Source organism: Lotus japonicus, chromosome 1 (assembly GCF_012489685.1).
Source record: "Lotus japonicus ecotype B-129 chromosome 1, LjGifu_v1.2".
Taxonomy (NCBI): Eukaryota; Viridiplantae; Streptophyta; class Magnoliopsida; order Fabales; family Fabaceae; genus Lotus; species Lotus japonicus.
In genome coordinates, this window is record NC_080041.1 from 4,457,526 (window position 1) to 4,475,956 (window position 18,431).

The window sequence follows — 18,431 nt, forward strand, 5'->3', positions numbered from 1 at the left end:
AATTTTGCAGACTCTTTAACGGATGTTGGCATTTGTGGGCTTCTCGTTGTTATTGTCCTAGCGTGATTGGTTGTTCTAGTTTGTGCTATTAGTTAATAATCTCATGGCATGGAGCTAATTGAGGGTGTGTTGTTTATCTTCTTTGGATGATGAGCTAATTTGTTTCTTAGACCATGCCGACCTCTTCACCAGTGATAATCTTTTGTCACTTGAGTTTTCCTTCGAAGACATTAACTATATTTAAATAATAATTTATCATAAATTCATTTTTATATATTTTAAAAATTTATTTTATGTTCCATTGAACGAGCGAAAATGTATTACTTTAATTTAAAGCGAACTGCACACAAAACAGCCAACTCGAGGCACGATTTTCAATTTTCAATGAATTGAACAATCATACATAGAACCACAGCTTTTCATTCGAAATCAATGGTGCTAACTGATTCGTATGCTTATGTGCAAAACTGGACTGGGCGAGACCCCGGGGGCCCTCGCTCAGGGGCGCTTGCCTCAGGGCGGTGAGTGAACCAGGAAGTTTGGGCCTCCCCTTAGGGGCCCAACTAGCCCATTAAGGACGATTAGAAGCGATAGGCCCAACCCCAAGCCTATAAATAGGGGGCAGTTACCAATTGTAAGAGACTCTTAGCTCATTTAAGAAATAACAAACTTGAAATTCAGTTACATTCTCTCTCTAAGCGGTTACACGCTCTCTCTCACTAAATGCTCACATTGAAATCCCTTCACTCTAGGTACCATACCTCACCTCTATGTTCTAGGATAGAACATCTGGCGCCGTTTGTAGGAATCGGTAGATTTCGATTCCCGGACTATGTGGGTTGTGATTTCGTTGAGAGGAGTTTGATTTTCTGTGGAATTTTTTTCAATTTTTGTATTTCCGGCTGAATTCCCGGTTTGTGATTGGAATTTGATGGAGACACGTCGTCGACGACGCGACGGAGAGCTGGAGCAGAGACGCGGTTCACCACTGCGTCGTGTAAGAGGAAAGCCGCGCCGGGAAGAGGTTCGTCGCGAGCAACCTGAGCAATCGACTCCCCCTCCGCCTCCACCGCCGCCTCCTCTTCCTTCTCCGACGCCTCCGCTTCCTTCTCCACCATCCTCACCTGGGCGACAAGAATCCTCGGAGGTCTCAAGATGTGGAACACCGCTACCTCAAGCTCCGATCACTGGCCGAGATTGGAGACGCCTGATTCACAATGTCGATGACATACGGCAGCGGAACGATTACTTGCAGGAATAGTTATAGTATTATCGCCTCGAGTAGCAAGACGAAGGAGAGCGGGAAGCAGAGGCCGTCGCGGAGTTCGAGCCGTTTTCCGCGGCGGTGAGGGAAGTGGCCATCCCAGACAACATGAAGAGCCTTGCTTTGGAAGCGTACAATAGGGGAACTAATCCAAAGGACCATTTGCTTTACTTCAATACGAAGATGGTGATAAGCGCAGTTTCCGATGCAGTGAAGTGCAGGATGTTCCCATCCACGTTCAAAGGCACAACGATGGCTTGGTTCACGACTTTGCCTTTGGGATCCATAGCGAAATTTTGTGATTTCTCGCCCAAGTTCCTCGTCCAATTCTCCGCAAGCAAGATCAAGCAGGTTACAATCGACGATTTGTACAATGTCCTTCAGTTGGAGCGAGAAACCTTGAAGCAATATGTGAAGCGGTACAGTGCTACATCTGTGAAGATCGAGGAGTTGGAGCCACAGGCTTGCGCCCACGCCTTCAAAAAATGGACTGTTGACGGGAAAGCTGAACAACAAGTTGAGTAGGAAACCAGCTCGCTCGATGACGAAAATTCGCGCCCGGGCGAACACCTACATCCTGGATGAGGAGGACGACGCGTTTAAGAGGAAGCGTGCGAAGGCAGAAAAGGTTGGTGGGCAAAGGGACGTGTCAACGGCGAGAAAACAAGGATGGAAAAAGGGAGAGAGTCGTACGCGAAAGGATAAGAAGGTCACGCAAACGGAGAAATTTGTCGAGGCGCAACTTTATTCGAAGAAAGAAAACCTCGAGCGTCGCCGCCCATGGCGGCCCACCGGCCCTCGCCGGCGTGAGGGGGCAGAAAGAGACCCGAATGCGGAATTGACGAAGCTACTCCGGGAGGTAAAGGCGACACATGCGGTTGAAGGAAGTAGAGAGGGAATTAGTCCACGACAGGAGGCGGTAGGTAGAGCTAAATGGTGTGAGTATCACCGCTCGGCGGGACACGACACCAGTGACTGTTTCACGCTGAAAGGCGAGATCGGGAGACTGATTAGGGCGGGACCATCGCAAATGACTGACCATGGACCGGACAAAAGCCAACAAGGCGAGCTCAGGCGGGACGGCCGCCGGCGAACGCCAACAACGGACAAGAAGGAAACCTTGACGACAAGGAGGAAGGGAGCTGAAGAAACCTTCAACAAATCCCTCGAACCGCCGGTGGGGACGATAAATACAATTGCTGGGGGCTTTGGCGGAGGCGGTGACATGCCCTCTGCGAGGCGCAAGCATGTAAGGGCGGTAACGTCAGTGCAAGAATATTCAACCCCATTCGGTTTTCAGCACCCAGACATAGTGATATCATCAACGGACTTCGAGGGAATCAAGACACATAAGGATGATCATGTGGTAGTGATGGTAAGGATCAATAGCTTTAATGTGCGAAGAGTACTTTTGGACCAGGGAAGTTCTGCGGATATTATTTACGGTGATGTGTTCTACCAATTGGGATTAACAGATAAGGACTTGATGTCGTACATTGGGACTCTGGTAAGCTTCTCAGGAGAACAGGTCTGGGTGCGTGGCTACCTGGATTTAGACAGGGTTTTTGGAATTGACGAAAATGCCAAGCTTTTGCATGTAAGGTATTTGGTATTGCAGGTTGTGGCATCATACAATGTCATCATCGGGCGGAACACGCTAAATCGTCTCTGCGCAGTAATTTCAACAGCTCACCTAGCGGTGAAGTACCCACTAATCTGTGGTAAGGTGGGGAAAATCGTGGTAGATTAGCGGAGGGCGAGAGAATGCTATAATACTTGCCTTAGTTTGTATGGAAAGAAGGGAGTCAGTGATGGACACAGGTGCCACGAGATCGAGATCTTAGAGGGCGGTCAAGGATGGTCGGGCGTGCAGGGCCAGGGACGAAGCGGTGTAGGGAGATTGGAGCAGATGGTTGATCGAAGGTGTAAAAGACTGAGGAGCAGCCAAGGTCAGGGAAGATTGGATGGTAGGACGAGAAGAGATGGGCAGTTCACTAATGCCCACGTAGAGGAACGCTAGGCAAACCCAATCGAGGACTTGGAAATGTACAAATTTAGCAGAGGAGTGTTGGCGATTGAGCCCAGGCTCACGATTAGTCAAGAGAGGCGCCTAGAGAAGTTAGTGGAGTACAATTTTGACATCTTTAATTGGAGTCAGAAGGACGCGGCGCTCTGGGGGTTGCCCAGGTTTAAGAAGCCGACTCTTTTAAACGCGAGCCAAGTGAAGAGCAAAGGAAAAGGGGTGGTGACGCAAGATGTGGTTCAGATGAATCTACAACAGGGCGGCAGCGAGCAAAGTGAACGGGGAAAAGTTGAGCAACCCTGGGACGAGGCAAAGAAGGTAGGGAAGCGGAGCAAGCGCGTAGCCGCAGGAGCAAAGGAAAAGGGAAGGTGGAGTGTTGGAAACCAGTAGGGACTGTGATTTTTAAACCTTCAAGGGCGGTTTGGCACGTCGAGTAAGGAAACAAGTTAGGCCAGAGTCCTTGCCAGCATAAGGCGGCCAGGCGGGAAGACCAGCCTCACAGGGGTAAAAAGTGGGAGGCGAGCACTTCGGGTTTGAAAGATGAAGTGTTTGGCATGGTGCTCTAGTCGGAAGGGATCATTACTGGGAAGGCGGGGCAGATGCGGGATAGGAACAATGGCGTGTCGGGATGGAATGAAGTAAAGGGCAAAAATAAAGATGCACCCTTTTTCTCCACCACGAGAGTTTTTTAATGAGACATCACTCAAATGTGAAATCTCTTTTACAATCAAAGACAAAAGGATATTCTCAGCAATACTCCTAACTTTTAACTAAATTTAAACGGTCGCCCGGTGGGAAGAATTCCCTGAAGGTGGCGATCCCAACACGACCTTGATGTCTGGGGATCGCTCCGGAAAGTCCGGCGCGAACCGCTGCCACAAAAGGATATTCTCTGCAATACTCCTAACTTTCATCTAAATTGAAACGGTCATCCGGTGGGAAGAATTCCCTGAAGGTGACGATCCCAACACGACCTTGATGTTTGGGGATCGTTCCGGAAAGTCCGGCGCGAACCGCTGCCACAAAAGGATATTCTCAGCAATACTCCTAACTTTCAACTAAGGCTTAATTGCAACTTTGGTCCCCGACGTTTACCAATGCCACGATTTTGGTCCCCCACCTAATTTAATTACATGGATGGTCCCCGACGTTGTAGGCCGTGTGCAACGTTAGTCCTACTGTTTATTTCTTAATGAAGGAGGCTTACGTGGACGTCCAATTGGAGAGAGAAATGAGGTATGAGGAGAGAGGGAAGCACGTGAGTATCACGTGACCCTTATCTGAACCCATTATACTCAAACCCCTGACCTCCCTGGAACGAAGAAGGTAACGCGATTTAGATCCCTAGGGTTTCAGATTTGGGTATAATGGGTTCATATAAGGTTCACGTGAGTTCACGTGATACTCACGTGCTCCCCTCTCTCCTCAGATCTCCTTTTTCTCTCCAACTAGACGTCCACGTAAGCCTCCTCCATTAAGAAATAAACGGTAGGACTAACGTTGCACGCAACCTACAACGTCGAGGACCATCCATGCAATTAAATTAGGTGAGGGACCAAAATCGTGGCATTGGTAAACGTCGGGGACCAAAGTTGTAATTAAGCCTTCAACTAAATTGAAACGGTCGCCCGGTGGGAAAAATTCTCTGAAGGTGGCGATCCCAACACGACCTTGATGTCTGGGAAACGCTCCGGAAAGTTTAGCGTGAGCCGCTGCCACCCGTTGGTGACGTGTGCGGATAAGCTTCTTATCACAAGAACCTCCCCGAAATATGAGCGAGTAAAAGCCTCCCCGGAACATGGGTGAACATTTTTAACTAGGCTAAGCCTTGGGCAACCCACATGGTCATTGGGTCCCGAGCCACTGTAAGTCCCCGCCTAATAAGGATGGTGGGACCACACCTGATCTTACGGGAAAAGCGTATGAACAAAGCCTGAGTCCAAGACTAAGGAAAAGTCCTAGTTATACCCAGCACACTCTCAAGATTGTTGAATGAAGAAATTCAGACTTATGCTGAAGCGAAAAAAAACAAACAAACAGCAAAACATGGCGAGGCGACACGCAAAAGGAGAACGAGGGCGATCGAAACAACTATTCTCATTAAAAGTGGACAGAAAAGTTGCAAGCATTTTCTTTTAAAATAATAATAATAAATTGCTATTACACGATTGATCTAAGGGCTATTAATGTTTCTGTCTTGCTCTACGTCTTCATCGTTCAGGAAATACTCGGCTACAAAGCCCGGAGGATCCTCAGGACCAACCAATCCGGCGGGGGTGACCTTCTTGAACGCCCCCATTGGGCTAAGGTCCAACTGGGAGTGGAGGCGCTGAATTTGGGTTTTGACAAGAAAGAAGTCGTGACCACGTTCGAAGACAGCAGCTGCCACGGCATCTAATCTCAGTTTCTCTTCAAGGACTGTCGCGTCAGATTGGGCTTGGGCTCTTGTTGCGACCAGCCTCGTCTTTCTTAACCATTTCTGCACTGAGGCTCTCAAGTTCCGCACCCAGGGAAGAAATGGTTTGGTCTTTGGAGGCGAGCAAATTCTCCTTTGAATCGGACTCCAGTTGACCTTCATGTTTGCACTTCTCCAACATGTTCTCCAGTTCCAAGATCTTTTTGTCTCTGGACTCCAGGCTAACCTCGGACCGTTTGATTTGCTCAACCAAGGCGGCCTCTTGGGAAGCTAGCTTGGCAAGGAGCACCTTACGCTCCTCAGCAGATTTAGAGTTGAGAGCGGGAAGGCAGGCCACCTCTTGCCGTAAAACTTCAGAATCTTTGGTGTCCCACTTGTAGCGATGAAAGGCGTGGAGCAGTGTCGCCAGGGCGCCCTCGGACACTCTTTCTAAGCCCTGCCTTTGAATCACCTCATCCATCCTCACGGCTTGCGCCGGTGTGAAGGAGAGGGTAATTGGCATCCCCGGATTCCCGGAAACCGAGGGTTGGAGTGACTTGTGAGCTGGAGGCGGCGACTGCGTTGAACTTACGCGTGGGTTTGAGCTTTGCCCGGCGTGCAACGGGGCAGCAGTTCCGTTAGGGAAGGCACTGTTAACAGGCTTTCCCCGTACATCATACGAAGGAACTAGAGTCGTCTTGGAAGGTCCACCGAGCTCGCTAGAGGCGGTGGTCGGGACATTCCCCTCGCCAGAAGGAGAAACGGTGCTGAGTTGTGTTGCCTCTTGGGAGGCGGTTGAGAGGCCTCTTTGCCAGGGCTCTGGGGCGCCCGTTTCTTGACCTCACCCTCTAAATGGGACGGGGAGGGTGTTTTGTCACCTTTCAAGTTAACACAAGGGGGAAATGGGACATTCTTCTTCTTCTCAAAGGCAGCCAAGAGGTCTGCACTGGTAAAATTCATTTTCCCTGAATTAAATAACAACAAAGGAAAATCAGTAGAATTGAAGAGAGTAAAATGAGCAAGGGATAAGGAATAAATCGAGGGAAGGTCGGGAAACCTAAGTATGCGGGAGTTGGTGAAATCCTAGCTTTACCGATCACATGAGCGCAGTCTAGGACCGAAAGTCTGGCCAGGAAGCTGATAATAATCCTGTCTTCGGGGGTTAGAGAACCCTTGGGCGGGTCGACTATCTGGGACGCCTCTTTGGTCCAGTACAACGGGAAGCGGGTGGTGTTGTCCCTTAAAGTGAAGATTTTGGGTTATTCGTGGGACACCACGATTTTGAAATACCCACATGAGAGGTCGTCCGTAACGGTAGCCTAAAGGGGGTTGAAGCGTTGGCGGTTGGGTCTGGCCTCGAAGGAGACCCAACTGCGAGGGGGTGATGGCTGGGTGACCACACCATAGAAATAAAAGAAAGGAGAGGGCTCTGGCTCTTGCTGGATTGCGTCACAAAGAATTTCGAAGCACCGCAGGAAGGCCCAGTTGTTAGGATGAAGTTGGGATGGGGTGACGTTGACGCTGCGCAGCACAGAGCAAATGAAGGGGGAAAAGGAAACCGGATCCACAAACTGGTAAACATGTACTCATGCACATAGAAAAAATGAAAGTCGCTCACATCATGGTAAGGGCGGCGAAGCCAAGGACGCTCGGAGGCCGAGCAGCTGCCGTAGTGAAGAATGTTGTCGAGGGGCTTCTCGTGGCAAAACTCACCGGACCTCGAAGAGAGGTCGCAAACTGATTTCCACTGCTCGAAGTAGGACGGTTGGTTAAGAATTGTTCCGGCCGGAAGGCCCTTTAGGGCGGAGGGTGGTAAGGACTCCCAGGTCTTAAGTCGGAAAGTGGTAGTGTCCTTCTTGTCAAGAGGGACTCCCCCAGGAGGGGGAAGGTCGGCTGGAGGAACATACCGCAGAGGGGTGGCGACGGTAGCGCCGCGGGAGGAGTTCCTGGCTCGACGTCTTAATGCCATGGGGGAAAAGCGCAAGGTTTGGGGTAAAATGGAAGAAATGAAAGTAACTTTGAGGTTCTAGAGACTCACCGGAAAGAGGGGCAGCGAGAAGAGCGCCGTCGGTGCCGGAGTAGTAATTTGTCGAAGGGCTTTTGTGTTCAAAAAGGGTGGCTAGGAGTTGGGGTTGCAAAAGAAGCGAACGATGAGGTAGTAACGTCCTTATAGGGAGGGGGTAACTGTTGAGGGGAGACGCGTGGATGAATTCTATGGGTGGTTGCTGATGGACGTGGGGAGAAGGTGGAGAATCATGCAGCATGATGGCAGGAAAATGATTGTGGTTGATGGATTTTAGGGAAGTGGGAACGACTCATTAAAAGGGAAGTTACAACGGCTGAAGCCGATTGGTTTGAAATTCAAATTAGCAGGCTTTATCATGATTTGAGGGGACGTTTCGAGGGCAGCGGTTGAGATTCTGCAGATTCGTTGACCTTTGCATTTCTTCAGTACGTTACATGTGGCCTACACGCTTCAAGCAACCATGATTCTCGGCGATCACAGCTGGGGCTTGGCGAGAGGGCCAAGCACTGTCGCCACAAGCCTACCTGTGGACTCGGGGAAGCTCGTGAAGAGAGTCAGAAATTAGCTTTAGCTTTACTTGCTATGCCATGTTGGCAATCATTCTTGATCACTAGGCTTTGGCATTAGCTAGTTTTGATTTAAGACACTTTCAGCTCTCATACTTCGAACTCGGTGTCTTGTGGACTGGGCGAGACCCCGGAGGCCCTCGTCCAGGGGCGCTTGCCTCAGGGCGGTGAGTGAACCAAGAAGTTTGGGCCTCCCCTGAGGGGCCCAACTAGCCCATTAAGGACGATTAGGAGCGATAGGCCCAACTCCAAGCCTATAAATAGGGGGCGGTTACCAATTGTAGAGGACTCTTAGCTCATTTGAGAAATAACAAACTTGAAATTCAGTTACATTCTCTTTCTAAGCGGTTACACGCTCTCTCTCACTAAATGCTCACATTGTAATCCCTTCACCCTAGGTATCATACCTCACTTCTATGTTCTTGGATAGAACAACTTAAATCAAATATAAATAGATTTCATTTATCATCTTACCATGTTAATTCTTTTTTTCTGAAATTCATCTTTCCATGTTAGTTAAAAATAAGATGAGTGGGACAGTTATAACTTTTTTTTTTGGTGACATAAGGAATGTTAAACTTATCATCTTAGCATGTTAAACTTTTTTATCATCTTAGCATATATGTTAAACTTTTTTTGGTGACATAAGGAATGAGAAACTATTTTAGACGAAAAATAAATTTCAACGTCCGAAGCACCAAAAAAGTGTATTGAGAAAAAAATATATGATATGCTCGTATTCAATAAGATGAGCGCTGCTAGGGTTACGGGGTTGGCTAGCGGCGGCGCTGGGGTTGCTGGGTCGGCTAGCGGTGGTGAAACTTCACCGGAGGAACTAGATCTTCTCCGGCGGAGTACCTTCAAGGCGAAAGGGACTACAGGGGGCGTGGTTCCAGGAAGAGCTCATCTTTCCTACAAGGATATTGTGTCAGGTATCAATGGAAGAGAGGAGGTGGAGGAAGATGCAGACTCTGTTGATTATGAAGGGTCTGATATGGAGAATGACACTGAACAGGAGGACGACGGTGTAGGTGGTGAGCAAGAGGGGAGAGACGTTGACCCTCTGTGCCCTGTTATACCAGTTACCCGCCAAGAGATCAAGGAAGCTCGTGATCAATGGAGGAAATCTGTCATTGTGAAACTGGTGGGGAAGAAGGTGGGTCTAGGCTTCCTCAAGGGTAGACTTGCTCGCATGTGGCAGCCTACGGGGGAGATGGAAGTCATTGATTTGAGCCATGATTATTTCGTGGTCAGATTTAGCAACTCAGAGGACTATAACCATGTCTTTGATGGAGGTCCATGGATGATATTGGGTCATTACCTAGTCATTCAGCAATGGAAACCTGAATTCAGGGCTGCGGATACTGAATTGGGGAAGGTTGCGGTTTGGGTTCGTATACCGGACTTCCCAATTGAGTACTATGGGAAGCACTTTTTGTGGAGAATTGGGAAATCGCTAGGGAGAATGGTGAAAATTGATGAGCTAACGCTGCGACGGTCGAAGGAGGACATCTTAGCCGTGAAGGGGACTGAGCGAGGCCAGTTTGCAAGGCTTTGTGTTGAGGTTGATCTTCGTAAAGCTCTAGTGGCGAAGTTCTCCTTTCATGACCAGATGTATGGCGTTGAGTATGAGGGTCTTAATCTTATTTGCTTTCATTGTGGGCGCTTTGGCCACAAAGTTGATGGATGTCCGTTACTGAGTGCACAAGCCTCTACTGCTGTCGTTGCCATGAGTGAGGGGCAGGAAAAAGCTAATCCGGCGCTGCATGACCAGCCCTTTGGTGACTGGATGTTGGCTAAACGGCGGCGCCGACCGGAGAAGAAGATCGGAGGTATGCAAGTGAAGAAAATGCCAAATCAGAGCCGTAATTTGGGCTCGCAATTTAATGTGCTAATTAATGAGGATATTCCCATGGTTGACCAATTGATGTCTGCGGGTAGCAATCATGCATCAATTATCAACGTGGACCAAGGGGGAGTGGGCCCGTTGACTTCTCCTCAAAATTTGAAAAATTCAAACCAAACTATTGTTGCATCGGTTAATGGGGAACATATTCCCTCTGGTCAAACGACTCTAGCTGATGGGATGGCTGTTGAGACAATTACTGCAGCGGTTACGGATGCTCCTGTGGTCCCTACATCGAATGAGTCGTCTAGGCCAATGATTGGGAAGCAGGTGCCGAGTGGGCCCCATGGTGCAAGTAATGTGGGCCAGCCTTCTGGTAATGAAAAAGAGGAGGGACGTAGTGTCCGTAATACTAAGAAAATGGCGCGTGGCAAAGGTTTGGCTACAGATGCTAAAGGTGGAAGGCGCACTAATAATCAACCAATTATTTTGGGGGGTATTCTTCACCAGGATAACTTTCAGAAGAAATCTCCTTTGGCTAAGGGAGTGAAAATTTGTGAACCACTGCAGCGGGAGAGGGAGCGGAGTTTATCTCCTGGTGCCTCTAAGAGAGCAACTTAATGTTGCGGTTTTTCTGTCCACCTCCGGTTATGGTTTTTATGAATATAGTTAGTTGGAATATTAGAGGTGCGGCAGCTAGAGGTGTGTCCCTCATGCTTAGGGACCTTGTGCATCGTCATTCGGTGTCTTGTCTTGCGGTTTTGGAGCCACGGATTAGTGGGCCCAGAGCTTTGTCTATTATCAGGAGCTTGGAGTTCCAGGGGGTCCATGTGGAGGATGCAGTTGGGTTTTCTGGAGGCATTTGGATTCTTTGGGATACTTCCATCTTAGACATTCATGTGTTGCGTTCTCATCGTCAGTTTGTCCATACCAAGGTTAGAATTATTGGTACGTCTCATGCGGCCTTCGTCACCTTTGTCTATGGGAGCCCCCAAGCTTCTTTGAGAGCGGAGTTGTGGGAGGCTCTTCCGAGTCTTCTTCCTAATCATGATGCTCCTTGGATGGTGTTAGGTGATTTTAATGCGTACTTAGAGGCGAGTGACAAGGCGGGGGGAGGTGCGTTGAATCTTCCTTCTATGCAGCGATTCCAGTCTTGTCTCACAGCTTGTGGCCTTTTTGATATGGGTTTTAAGGGCCCACCCTTCACCTGGGAGGGGAGGGGTGTGAGGGAGAGGATCGATAGAGGTGTCTGTAATACCCTTTGGATGCACTACTTTCCAGAGGCGGTCATTCTTCATCTCCCTCAGTTGAAGTCTGATCATAAGCCTATTCTTATGGCATCTTCAGGCATTGTGGAGCAGCGTCACTTTGTGCGCCCGTTCAGGTTTCTGGCTAGCTGGTTAACTCATGATGATTTCCCCCGGGTGGTGGAGGAGTCTTGGCAGCGAGGTGACGACTGGCTTCATTCTTCTAATGGCTTCCGTGAGGATGTGCTTGTTTGGAACCAGGAGGTGTTTGGCAATATTCTCAAAAGAAAGAGGCGGTTGATTAGGAGGCTTGAGGGGATTAATCAGAGGCTTAGCATGGCTTTTGATAGGGGCCTTGATACCCTTCAGAGGTCTCTTTGGAAGGAGTATAACGCCGTCTTGGTTCAGGAGGAGCTCCTTTGGATGCAGAAATCGAGGTGTTTATGGCTCCAATTTGGAGATCGGAACACTTCCTTTTTCCATACAGCAACTCTGGTTCGTAGAAAGAGGAACAAAATTGAGGCTCTTTTGAATCAGGATGGTGATCTAATCACTGATTATAATGCTCTTAAGGAGCTTGCCTTTGTTTTTTTCAGGGATAGCTACATGGATGAGGGTGGTGGAGGGAGTCTTACTTGTTCTACGTCCTTTTCTCCCCTCCCTGCAGCTTTTCTGAATCACTTCCAAGCAGAGTTTGATGCTAGTGAGATTAAGGATGCAGTGTTCAGCATGGGTCCTCTCAAAGCCCCGGGCCCAGATGGGTTTCAACCTATCTTTTTTCACTCTCAATGGCATACTGTGGGTGACTCAACAGTTGATTTTGTCATGCGGTGTTTTGCGGACCCTTCTCGTATCAGCCAGGTGAATGAGACCTTGATTGTTCTGATACCTAAGATAGATAGTCCGGAGAGAATTACACATTATAGGCCCATCTCTCTGTGTAATGTGATTTACAAGACGATTACTAAAGTTATTACTAATAGGTTGAGATCAGCTATGGGGGACTTGGTCTCTCCTAACCAGTGCAGTTTTGTTCCTGGGAGACACAGTTCTGACAACATAATTATTGCTCAGGAGGTTTTCCATTCCATGCGATCTAGGAAGGGAGCTAAGGGGTGGATGGCTATGAAAGTGGATCTAGAGAAGGCGTATGATAGATTGAGCTGGTCCTTTCTCCTTGATACCTTGAAGCTTATTGGGTTAGATGATCACATGTGCTCTCTTATTATGCAATGTGTGTCTTCTTGCAGGTATCAGGTGTGCTTTAATGGGGATAGAACAGATTCTTTTATTCCCCATAGAGGTCTTCGGCAAGGAGATCCACTCTCTCCGTACCTATTTGTTCTGTGTATGGAGCGACTTGCTCATAAAATCAATGATGCTATCACTGATGGAGGTTGGAAGCCTGTTAGGCTTTCTAGGAATGGTCCGCCAATTTCCCACTTATTTTTTGCAGATGATCTTTTACTATTTGGTGAAGCATCTATGGAACAGATGGAGACGGTCATGACTTGCTTGGGAGACTTTTGCTCCGCCTCTGGGATGAAGGTTAGCATTGCAAAGACAAGGATGATGATCTCTTCGAATGTTGGCACACATGTGGCTTCTCAACTTAGTCATGTTGCTGGTGTTGCATTGACTTCTGACCTGGGACGCTATCTAGGTGTTCCCCTAGTCCATAAGCGTGTGACTGCTACCAACTACCAGTATATCTTGGACATAACTCAACGCAGGCTTTCCTCTTGGCGTACACATGTTCTTAATTTTGCAGGGAGGGTTACTTTAACTAAGTCAGTCATTGCTGCCCTACCTACTTACTGCATGCAAACAGACCTCCTCCCCAAAGCTGTTTGTAATAAACTAGAGAAAATTCAGCGTGATTTTATATGGGGATCAGCGGAAGGAAATAGATCTTCTCATCCTGTGGCTTGGTCTAAGCTGTGTCGGCCTAAGCAAGAAGGGGGCCTGGGTCTCCGCCACATGCATGACTTCAACCGTTCGCTTGTTATGAAGATGGGGTGGGGCTTAATCTCTAAACCGGATGCACTGTGGGCTAGGGTTTTGAGGGATAAATATGCTTGTGGTTCTGCTCCTTTGCCTGTTGTCCAGAAGAAGCACAATGAATCTCATATCTGGCGCGCCATTCGGAAGACTTGGGAGGAGCTGAATCTTCATCTTCGCTGGCGCGTGGGGATTGGTAGTGAAGTAAGCTTCTGGACTGACAGGTGGTTACTCTCGGGTGTTATTTTGGGTGACGTAGCAATGGCTCCTATTGCATTTCCTGATCTGCATAGATCCGTGGCAGATTATTTTGATCATAGTAGGCTACAGTGGCGTGTAGCAGATTTCCAACACCTTATTCCTGCTCATAACTTTGCTGAGATTTTGGCAATGTCTCCTCCTTCAGATGTAGTCGGCCAGGATAGGATTGTATGGGGACTAACTAGCAATGGTTTGTTCTCTTCTAAGTCCGCCTACGAAGCAAGGGCAAGGTCTGATGCAGGGGATGTTAGTCTCCCTTGGAGTCGTGTGTGGAAGTGGGATGGGCCTTTCAAAGTATCGAATTTCTTATGGCGAACCTTGAATAATGGGATATGGGTGAACAATAGGAGATGGCAGAGCCACTTGACTGAGGATGCGCTGTGTCCGCTGTGCCAAGAGGAGCCGGAGACTACGCTCCATTTGTTTCGTGACTGTTGCAGAGTGCGACCTTTATGGCAGCAGCATGTTCGTCCTTCTATGCAGGCTTCCTTCTTTGAGTGTGACTTTCGACCATGGTTGCTGAATAATCTCCAGAATGATTCGCTGCAGCCACTATCGAGTGGGATATTCCTTAACTTTGGGCTTCTTCTTTGGTCGATCTGGTCGTGGCGCTCTAAGTTTGTTTTCCAGGGAATCACTTTTGACCTACACCATGTTTTCACTTCAGCCTTGAGACTTCAACTGGAGCACTCTCATAGCGTTTCGACTGTTCGTTCCTCTACTGTAGCTGGTAGTCGTAACTACACTGTGCAGCAAATCCGTTGGGCACCCCCTCCACCCCAGTGGATTAAATGTAACACGGATGGTTCAGTGCGTGGCTCTCCGGGCTTGGCAACCAGTGGCGGGGTTTTCAGGGATGAGTTTGGTCAGTGGAAGCTTGGTTTCTGCAGGAATCTTGGTTCTTCCAATGTTTTATGGGCGGAGCTTTGGGGTATCTTCTCTGCTATTTCGCTTGCTTGGCGCAGGAGTTTCCCCAAAGTAATTATTGAGAGTGATTCCAGTGTTGCAGTTCAGCTTGTCACCCTTGGGTGTGACCCGTGGCATCCCTATGGTGGTCTTGTGGGGCAAATTCGAGCTTGGATGGAGAGAGCGTGGGAGGTTAGAGTTGTTCATGTGAGGCGGGAGGCCAATCAAGTTGCTGACTGCCTAGCTAATATGGCTCATGATTTAACTCTTGGGATTCATGTAATTGAGAGGGCTCCCCCTAACTGTTCGTCGCTGCTTCTGGCTGATGTTTCAGGGGTTTCTTTCCCCAGGTCTACTCGTGTGTAGTTTCTTTTTTCGGGCTTAAACCCTCCTTGTAACAAAAAAAAATAAGAAAAAAATATGATCAGTCTTCTTTTTAATATTTTCGTAATATAAGAACTTTTCGTAAAGTAATATACTGAAAGAAAGTAATACAGTACTTAGATCTTAGTTCTTTTTTTTTTTTTTTCAAAAAACGAAGAAGCATAAAACATTACTCACGTAGAAATAGAATATACATGAAACATTAAAGGCAAATAATTTAACATTGAATAAGAGAGAGAAGAGAAATATATATTATTTTCTAACCAATTTAATTCTTTTCACTAAAATTATATAAATATTTTCTAACTAATTTAATTCTTTTCACTAAAGTTGTAAGCTATCTCATTAATTATTTGTCAAGTCAACTATACTATATTTTATAATGGGTTAATCATGAAATTGGTTCTTGTCTTTGTAAGACTATTTTATGATTTGGTGATATAAATATGATTAATGAATTTCAAAATTTAAGTCAAATCATAATTAGTGAAGTTCATCTTTAAATTAATTTTTAACAAATAATAATTAATTATTTTATTTGATTGTCAAGTCAAGTAAATTATTTCATCATAATTGTATATATATATATATATATATATATTTTGAACGTATCATAATTATATTTGATTATTTATGATTTGTTAGAAAATAATTTAAAGATAACTTATATAATCATATAATCAAATAATCACAATTAATGAATTTTATTATCTCTTTAATCTTCCACATAAATATTATTAACAAATATAAAATATAGTATAGTTGACTATATTATGATATAATAGAAATAGTTATTCATCAAGTCAAAAATACTATATTTTATAATTTAATGATATAAACATGGTTCTTGCTGGTATTAATAGAGAGTGCAATCAACGTGCGGATTGGTTGGCTCGGAGGAGCTACTTTAGAGTTAGAGATTCTCCTTATGAGAGATTGTTTTGTTGCTCCTTAGTTTGTTGTTAATTTTCCGAAGTATTAAAAAACAATTCAGAATTTAGTCAAAACATAATTGGTAAATTTCATCTTTAAATAAATGGATTTTAATTTCTAATAAATAATAATAAATTATTTTATTTGATTGTCAAGTCAAGTCAATTATTTGATCACAAATATATTTGATTATTTATGATTTGTAGAATATAATTCAAAAAAAACTTATATAGTCATATAATCAAATAATCATAATAATGAATTTTATTATCTCATTAATATTCCACATAAATATGATTAATAAATATAAAATTTAGTATAGTTGACTATATTATTATGATATAATAGAAATAGTCAAATCATAATTATATTTGATTATTTTCTAACAAATCATAATTATTTTTAGTATTATTTAATATTTTAGTAAAATATTATATTTTAATGAATTATCTCATGAATCTTCCACATAAATATGATTAATAAAAGAAAATACAGTATAGTTGACTATGTTATGATATAATAGAAATAGTCGAATCATAATTATATTTGAGTATTTTCTAACAAATCGTAATTATTTTAATTATTATTAAATATTTTAATAAAATAATATTTTAATATTTTGACTTTGACTCATAATTAAATTTTCAAGTCTATTTTACAAATATATTAAAAAGTACTTTTAAGGACGCGTGACTACATTTATTAAAATAAAACTCAAGTCAATTTTAAATATATATAAAAGGTTGCTATTACATTATGTTCATCTTCATTCTTCAATAACATAGACTTGTAGTTTGCAATTCCAATACCATATCCATGGCCCCTAGCACAGACAAGTTTAGCTACTTGTGTCACTCTTTGCTCTCCACCATTGTTTCCTTGATACCCTTCAAAGAAGTAGTAAGAACCTCAATCATTTCTAATTAAAAGTTGGATATATGTTTTTAAGAATACATCCAACATCGAATTTGATGAAATGTCTTTTGTAAAAGATGGTCAAACTTATCAAACCAGACAAGCCCAAAGAAAGGCTTTTCTGGAGTTTATGTTGCTTTGGATTGCTAATCACACAAAAACTGTTGTGGATAAGTTCTCTTTGAGATTCTCATTTCCTGGAAAAGCTAGAGAGTTGTGACGGAGTGCATTTCCTTTGCCACAAAACATGGGGTGAAGGAGTTGGAGTTGGACTTTTCTGATCCAACATTGGATTGTTATTCTACTACTAATTATATTGAGCATGATGCCTTGTTTGAATTGCCAGCACATGTTTATGGCCACATTTGCCTTGAATCTTTGAAGTTGTTTTCATGCAGATTTGTTGAGGCTGAGTTACTTAACTTTCATGCACTCAAGGAAATTTCTTTGGGTTGGATGGAAGTAAGACTCATTACTATTAAGACCTTATTTTCGAATTGTGAGGCACTTGAGAGTTTAAGTCTTAAGAGGTGTTGAAATTCAGATGACTTTGATTTACGGGAGGAGAACGTAAGATTGAGAAAGTTGGTTGTGGACAGATGCATGTTTAGATCTAATAGCCGTTATTTTATAGTCAATGCACCAAACTTAAGATATTTCTATTATTCCGGGTTGAATAATAACTTTTTAGTCATGGACATACGTTCCCTTGTGCTGGAAGAGGAAATTTCCGACTTTTACATTGAATACAAAGGACATGCTCTATTTCTCTACAAACTAGTGGAATATATCTCTAGCGGTAGTACTTTAACTGTAAGCAATTACTTCCTTTCAGGTATGTTTTTCTCTTTGTTTTCTATTATATTGTTGCTTTACAGTTTAGCTTTACTATAGAAAGTAATAAGAAAATTATATATACTCATAGTTTAACATTTTTTATTAATTTGATATGTAAAGGTTGTTTCCACTGAAAACTGTCTGCTCCGAATGCCATGTAGAACAAATGTGAAAAGTTTGATAATGATGACCTCCTTGGATCAAATCGAGTTTTTAGGAATCACGTTCTTACTTAATAGTTGCCCTAAACTAGAGCAGCTCACTATCAATTTGGGTCTCCCAAAAAAATATTTGGTGAGTATTACATTCATATAATAGAATGTTTTCCCCACATGTATGTTGAGAAAGAGCAAGAAAAAAAACAATGAAAAATAGGTGGATTCGAAAAATATAATATATTGAGCAAAATAAATAATGTGTAATTGGGGATGATGATAAAAAAATTAAGTGGAACAAGTATAATATAATTTTAATACTATTTTTATTAAAAAAAACTCATGCAAATCGATTGTCCCTTGTGTTTAACTGGTTCCATCCCTTTATGTGCACGCTTCAGTAGCCAACTTGTAGTTGTTTATGTTGCAGGATTATAAGTTTCCTGACAACTTTAACTTCGAGAGGTTTTGGACTGATCACGCAAGGGCTTATAATTGCATGGTATATACTCTTAAAGAGGTGGAGATTAAGGGCTTCAAAGGATTAATAAATTAGATTCGTGTGATTACCTATTTCATCACTATTGGAAGAGTCTTGAGAAAGATGACTATCAACATATTGAAGGATGATGTTGCCAATCAAGATAGGAGCTTGGGTTCTAACTACCGTGA

General features: G+C 44.4%; 2 protein-coding genes across 2 annotated transcripts; both read left to right on the forward strand.

Moving 5' to 3' along the window:
- The first annotated feature begins 1,805 nt into the window (after window positions 1-1,805).
- On the forward strand, window positions 1,806-5,685 carry LOC130745159 (uncharacterized). The gene is made up of 3 exons (XM_057597339.1): window positions 1,806-2,771; window positions 2,883-2,939; window positions 5,509-5,685. The coding sequence occupies exons 1-3, from the start codon at window positions 1,806-1,808 to the stop codon at window positions 5,683-5,685; spliced, it is 1,200 nt and encodes a 399-aa protein (XP_057453322.1).
- A 5,055-nt stretch (window positions 5,686-10,740) lies between these two features.
- LOC130745241 (uncharacterized) lies at window positions 10,741-14,901 on the forward strand. The gene has a single exon (XM_057597439.1). It carries the CDS (start codon window positions 10,741-10,743, stop codon window positions 14,899-14,901), a length of 4,161 nt encoding a protein of 1,386 aa, XP_057453422.1.
- Window positions 14,902-18,431: the final 3,530 nt, after the last annotated feature.